General features: G+C 40.8%; 1 protein-coding gene across 1 annotated transcript in view; it reads right to left on the reverse strand.

The window, feature by feature from the left end:
- The window catches only part of myh14 (myosin, heavy chain 14, non-muscle), a 27,731-nt gene extending 20,647 nt beyond the window's left edge, over window positions 1–7,084 (reverse strand). The window contains exons 1-3 of the mRNA XM_037676274.1: window positions 6,911–7,084; window positions 3,550–3,733; window positions 2,186–2,392 (exon numbers count right to left, since the gene is read on the reverse strand). Coding sequence (XP_037532202.1) covers window positions 2,186–2,392; window positions 3,550–3,720 — 378 coding nt within the window. The 5' untranslated portion in view covers window positions 3,721–3,733; window positions 6,911–7,084. The remainder of the gene's footprint in view (window positions 1–2,185; window positions 2,393–3,549; window positions 3,734–6,910) is intronic.
- Window positions 7,085–7,339: the final 255 nt, after the last annotated feature.

Genomic DNA, 7,339 nt, shown 5'->3' on the forward strand with positions numbered 1-7,339 from the left:
CGCCCTCGGCCCCATCGTCTCCTGCAGCGCCCTCGGCCCCATCGTCTGCTGCAGCGCCCATGATCCCATCGTCTGCTGCAGTACCCTCGGCCTCATAGTCTTCTGAAGCACCCTTGGCTCCATTATTTGCTGCAGTACCCTCCTCTATGGTCCCATTGCCTGCCACCTCTGAAGGATCCTCTGCTGCGGCCTCCGAAGGGTCCTTTGCTGCAGATTCTGAAGGGCCCTCCTCTGCAGCCTCATTGCTTGCTGCAGTCTCTTCTGGCTCTGGGGTCTTGTCTGCTGAGATTTTGACGACATCCTTTTCTGCTTACTTTTTGCCAAAGATGCCGCCCTTTGTTTTCATTTATTTAATAAAACAAGTTATAATTCAGCCGAGCTCACCACCTCACCTGGGTTCAATCTCTTCAATGACCGTGATAAAAACACTTGTATCGATTAAATGTTGAGGAAAATGTGTGCTTTGTCCACCTTGTTTGTTAAATGTAGCAGTAAAACTGCATTTTTTCTTAAAAAGACAGTTCAGCTCTGTTGATGTGGGGTTCCATGGTAAAGTTGTGATCAATAAATATCTTACCTGTTGTGCATAGCTCTTTAAACACCCTCAGTTTGGAGAAATAAAGTTTAGTTAAGACCAAATTGATTGCTGTCATCTTAAAACAACTTTAATCTCAAATTGAAGGTAATGTAAAAGCTTATAAAATAGTTTCTACAAAATGCTATGAAAATACTGAGCTTGACGTTATTGAAAGATGGCAGCAATCCACTTTCATCCTGGCCTTGCTAAGTCTAGATGTTGTCAATCTGGTCAGAATTAAACTCTATATCTTTAAATGGAGTTGGTTGCAGGAGTTATCTACAACAGGTACAATATTAATTGTTCAAAACTTTCTATAACCCTACTTCAAAAAAAATCTGAACTCTGCCTTTAATTCTTAAAAAGCCAAACACTAAAATGAGAAAAAACATCAAGTATCAGGTATCCTGATGCATGCTCAATAATCCAGGTAGAAATTTTTAACAAAGTTAAGTCAGGTCCTCTGGACAGATATTTATAAGACTGAGTTTCTTTGTTGGATTTTTTTACCTGGATTATTGAGCATGAACTTTGATGATTTTTTTCTTCAGTCCATCCAGAGGACCCGACTTAATTTTGTTAGACAAGAAGTTAGGGGTTTAGGCAAGGGAAAAAAGTGAAAAGGTGTTTCTGCCAGGTGATACTTCTGGATGCCATTTGTACAAAGTCAACAAGATGTCTAATCCTTGAGAGATTAATGTGTCTGGGTAAAGAGATCATTTTAGGCATGTTCTTTCTTGTTTCGGAATATTAAATTGTATGTGAAAAGGTATAAAACTGAACAGCATGAATCATTCTACTCCCAATATAACAGCTGTGTCAGAGCTCTAAAAAGTATATTATCAGTTTGGCCTTTACTCCACAAGCAACAAGTTCAACATCATCATGTCAATTACTGATTACAGAGCTGTGATTTAAATGACCCAGTATAAGAAAAAGCACAAAATTCCCTTATCCCCATACTATAAATATTTTTAAACATATTCACAATAAAGCTAAATCTTAAAAGAGTATGAATATATAACATCTACAAAGATGTTTTTTTTTTTTAAACAAGTGTGCTTATCTGGATGGCTAATGCGTTCATTGTGCATTCCTGTTTTAGTGAAAGTCTAAAATACACCACTATCTTATCTCACATTTAATACATCTCTCTTTGGCATGCAAATAATCTTTGTTTGCTCTTCGCTGTCATGTCAAGTCATCCACTCAGCTACGTCATCCATTATTCGCCTCATTAAAAGGCAGTTCAATATGCGATACATTTATTAGCTTTCTTATTACACGCTCTGTTTGCACATGCTGTGTGGTAGGTCAGTTATCAACAGACTGTTGTCTCCGTCTGTTTATCTGTTCTTTACACTTTGGTCTCTTGTATTTTTGCAACAAGAACTATACACACCACTGCTGCCACCACACACAAATTTGTAAACTGACTCCTTACCTCTCTAACCGGCTTGTATCAGTTACTAAAAAAAAGCCAATGTGCTCATGTACAACACATCCCGAGCATATGTGTGCTGTGTTAATGTTTGTTTTCAGTTCAATGCTTCAATCAACTTTTATCCTTGTCATGTCTTCAGAGTTGCTGTTTTTTCGTGCACTCACATAGATCAGGCCGGAGTAATATCGTTCTCTTAGGTTGTGCAGCACAGAGGCTTCATTCAGGCAAGTGAGGTCGGCCATGTCCTCCACCTTACTGAAGCGTGGAGGGTTCATCCGTTGCACCTCCTCCCTGGACAGAGTCAGCTTCCGCTGGCTGTCAGTGAGCTCCACCTCCACCTCATCGCCTCGCTCTTCACGGATGCTGGCGGACTGAAAAAAATGGGGCAAAGGACGAGTTAGAATTATTGATAGAGAGGTATTTTATCTCTATGACCTTTTTTTTTCTCTCCATCAACTACCCTGGTTTTTACAGTGAATATAAAATGGCTAAGTGTAATAATCCCTCAGTGCATTTGTGGGTTTGATGGCATTCGACAACAGATAGATGGTGACAGAGGAGAAATGGTAGGACCTCTTTGTATTTTATTTTTATTTTTTATGAATAGGAAGTAGAGAGCTACTTCTGACCATGCCACACATCTTTCAGCTACTTAATGTGCATAATAATAACAATAATAATTTAATTTGTACTGCACTTTACATTTTACAATCTCAAAGTGCTACAATATAAACTATCTAAAGAGAATAAAATAAAAAATAACACCCAAAAACATGTGTGTAAAGTATATCAGCCACATACAAGAGAATATGCTGCTCAAGTGTATTAAGCTGCACAGTTGTATCCACGTGTAATCGTTAATTACGTATTAAGTATGTGTCTGAGTTTGTATTTTTCATGTGTTTCTCCATTCTCAGAGCATGAGTGTAAAAATGAAGTCAGTGCCTCAGCAATGGCCTCTTTAACATTTGGAAGCTGAAGCAACGTATTGTTCTATTCATAGAGCTTTTAATGAAACCAGTGAGGGACACTCAGAGACAAGATATCAAATTTATGAGTCACTTCCGAATAAATTCACGCTGAAAACATAAAATAATTATTCAAAGACAGAGCAACGTTCCAGGAAAGAATCCAGCAAGAAGAGCAACAGCAAGAAAATGGTTCACTGTCACAGGGATAAAACCTCATAACATAAAAAAACCCACAAAGACACACAAACACACCCTATGCTGCTTTACGTCACTTGGCTGACACACCTTGAGCTTTGGGAACACACTCCGGGCAAATAATTTACAAAACAATTAACACAGATAGTGAAAACAGGAATGTTAAGACAAGATGGTAAATTATTTGCTTTCAGTCCTGTAAAGTGTTTATTTTCTCTCACAACACCCTACATGTTTTAACACCTAGAAACCTGAAGGAGGATAAAAGAACATCAGTGCAAAGCTTCAGATGGGGCTGATGGATCAGGGTGAATGTTTTAAGTAAAATCTGAAAAATGAACACCTCTTTTCAGAGAGCTCACCTCAAAGCCATGTTTCTCTGACGGCACCCACACCAGCCTCTTTGCTGCCCAATCTGCCTGGCTGGCTGCAGAGAACATAGACGTATTGGTGGTGGGAGACCCCAAGCCCCCACCTGTTGACAGGAAGTGGGTGACATCGTTGACGTTGCCCCCCGTTGACCTGATGGACATGGTTCTACTGGCACTGTGTGAGGAGAGAGCATAAGACAGAAGAGGAAAAAAAGTGGGTCAGTGAAACTTTATTAGAACCATTTTCACGGCGGATGATGTGCAAGACTGGTAGAGGATGATGGAACTGTGTCAAAACATCACACTTTTCATGCCACCCATGCATGCAGAGCGTTGTAATAGCACGCAAGTAACATGCAGCTCGCATCCATCCGAGGATGGCCTAATTGAGAGACGCAGCAAATCGAGAGGAAGGCAAGAACGAACGACAAACAAGGGTTTTCTGGGTAATGGGGTGGGCGATGGAACAGCAAGAGGCATCTATCGACTGAGTAATCTGACTTGACATGAAGAAGGGAGGGGTTTTAAAATGGACCGACTTCACAGTAAACTAAGAAATAAGTATATATTTTTCTTCTACAAAACTATTTGAAGAGATTTATATATAAAAAAAAATAAATATGCTAGAACGGAATTTGGAGAGGACGGGTGGAGACAAAATGCTGAGTTGCCTTTGGGGCTGGTGTCCTGTGAGACGAGGTGACAGTTGCTAAAAGTGATTACTGCTCTGACACATGAAGACTGATAGCAAACTGACAGCATTACCACAACAAAAACTTTATTTGTTCTGACAACACCAAACTATTGAAGAGCACTGATTTTGTTAGAAAGCGTCTTGTATTTGTTTGTAAAAAATCTCATCACAGAAAAATGTAGGATTCAAAAGAAATTTTCCATGACAGTACACTGAACAAGTTTGGGTTTTATCTTCAGTAACACAAACGAGGATTTTAGGAAAGAGATATTTCTGTTCTAGTAAAGTAGTGTTCTGTGTAACGTTACAATCAATATCTTACCTGTTGTAGATAACACTTGGCTAACCTCAGTTTGGAGACATAAACTATTCAAAAAGGTACTCACTGCAGTCATAAAGATTAGCCAAAACAAAGTCATACATGTACATAAAATTTTCACAATTTTTGTTTTTCATATTGAAGTGTCCTTAATCTAAATAGTTGTAAACACAAATAATGAATGGCTGTCAAGTAAAACTTGTGTTTGTTTACTTTCAGAAACAGCCAAAATGACTGAAAATATGTCAGCAGTGGTGACAAACCTAGAAGAATTTGAGAGTTTTGATGTGTCGGTCCACAGTTACACTCACATCTGTTGAACAACTGTGTAACGCAACAACTAAAATGACTTTGTTCATATTAAGGGCATAGCTGCAATTCAGAATTGCATGTAAATATCTGGAAATTTACTGGAGCAAACTCTTTCAACTGCATCATTTGAACTAGCTCAGAGTATTTTTTTTATGTTTGATATCAGAGTTTGCAATGGTTACACGTTTCTGCATAACCCAAGCTAAAAACATCTGAACTTTCCCTATATTACACCAAGCAATCGTTAAAGAAAATAACAAAACACACGAGTATCGATAATGAAAAATACCGTAATCATTAAGTTGAGTCGAGTGATGTCATTTTCTGAAGACATAACTAAGCTCCGTGAAGCGACAAGCACACACAAGGTCTCCAAAAGTAAGCACAAGCACTGAAGCTAACCTCAGCTTTGATTCAACAGGCAGCCTATTGTCCCGGCTTGTATAAAGAGTGTCAGGGATCTCAGTGTTTTTACAGGTATGTCATCAGGCCTGATTCCTGCTATGCACCTCAGTCTAAGTCTTTGCCGGTTTTCTTTTCTGCCCAGTCCAAACCCGGCTGTTACCATACCTGTAACGCCGATACAACTTTGGGCGTGGAGGGAACATGTTCACAAAAGAGCTGCCGCCACCCAGACAGTCAGCGTGGAAACTATGTAATCCTACAGTGGCATTAAAAAGCTATAAATCCTTTTTGTTTTTAAGCGGTTTCTTATTTGCATTAAAAAGCTGTAAAAACAAAAAAGACTGAGCCCATTGGAAAACAGCATTTATAATGTTCTGTTCTTCTGTTACTTTGCAATTCTGCATCAAACATTTTGACTATTTCCAGTTCTGTCACTTTTTAAAGAAGCACTTACTCTGACAGGAGAGAAATTTAACTCCCTTTTTCATTGAATGCCTTAGGTGCTCCAGATGTAAAGTCATCAGGATGGGTCTTCTTTGGTTTTTTTAATTATTTTTTTTAAGCTGTGTGATGTAGTTGTGGATGTAAAAGAAATTAAGACAACAATGAACCTGTTTGGGTAAGCTAAATGTAGCTGGTGGAAAACATGAAACAGGTAAAATAGAAAAAAAAAAAAAACGGTGACATCATGATCTGAAAAGGTAAGTCCTTGTGGAAAAATGAAATGTTTGACTATTTCTTTTGACTTGATCATTTTTTTTAATCAGGGATCAGACAAAGAGTTTGCCTTATCTGCCACAGAACTGCAAAGTGTGCTGCTGCTGAGCTTCATCAACACTGAGGAAGACCTGAGGGTTGTCGCAGTACGGCTCCCACAGCAAACTCCTGCAGCAGCTGGAGTTGCCAAATTCCGACTCCACTCCGCCATAGCAACACCCGGCTCCCAGACAACACCAGCAGAGTCTGAACTGAGGTCATTCACTGCGGAAGGGGGTCTGCTCTCATTCATGTGGGGCGGACTGAGCCGCTGGCGGAGCTGGAAACGCCTTTTCCTTCAGCTTTGATGCGAAGTGGCACACAGACAGCAGCAGGGGGTGATGCTAACCGAGGCATCCGCGCACCGACCGCGGACACCCGGAGAGGCCAGGTGACTTTGTGTGCTGTACACATCTGTACAGTTAAAAGCCCCTATCAATAACGGTGTGAGCTGAAAAAAAGCCAGCACATGAAAGTGACGAGACGGCCACACCTCGAGGAGAAAACATGAAACATCTGAGAGAAGCACGCGGCATGTGGCAACCACAACCCCACCCCCTAAAAAACATCCAATTTAATGCCATTATTAGAATTATGTTTATTAGCATAAACAGCATACCGCTTTATAATGTAGGTCAGATAAATTCACCTTTAAACCGTTCGATTTGATCAACCTCGTCACTTCGAAGCCGCTAACATTTGTGTGTAAAAAAAAAAAAAAAAATCACATCAATACGAACAGCCGTTAGCCCCCTGCCCCATGTTTAAGCCTCGGCGAGGTTAGCCTACGAAATGACGCGTTAAAGGACACATACTAATGTTTAGGCTGCGGGTTAGATTCAGATAAAACGTAATTAATGTCTCACCTTGAGGTTCTGTTTTGGGAAGTGGCCGCAGCTTGAGGAGAACCGGGCTGAAGCTTCTTCTCGGCTAATTCCCGTGCCAGAAAGGTGTGTAGCTCACCGCATATGCGGCTTTTATCATCGCGTTGCTCCCTCAGCGAAGCCGCACACACTCGTCCTCGGTGCGAATAAAAACTGGAGAGTGCACTCCGAGGGCAACACGACGGCTTCGGCGCCTGGGAAGCACTTCCCGGTGACGGACCAACCACGTACCAGCAAACGGGTTTAGTCGCGATACGACACCAATCAAACCCTGAAAACGAGCCGCAGACCCGCCTCAGTAATACGCCAACGGCTTTCCGCCCTAAAATGGGCAGAAAATGGCCGACATGACGAATCGCTTTGACGGTCGCGTTTACGTTTTTATTATCAACCAATGAAAACTAAGAGAAG

Source organism: Nematolebias whitei, chromosome 5 (assembly GCF_014905685.2).
Source record: "Nematolebias whitei isolate Nwh7 chromosome 5, NemWhi1, whole genome shotgun sequence".
NCBI lineage: Eukaryota > Metazoa > Chordata > Actinopteri > Cyprinodontiformes > Rivulidae > Nematolebias > Nematolebias whitei.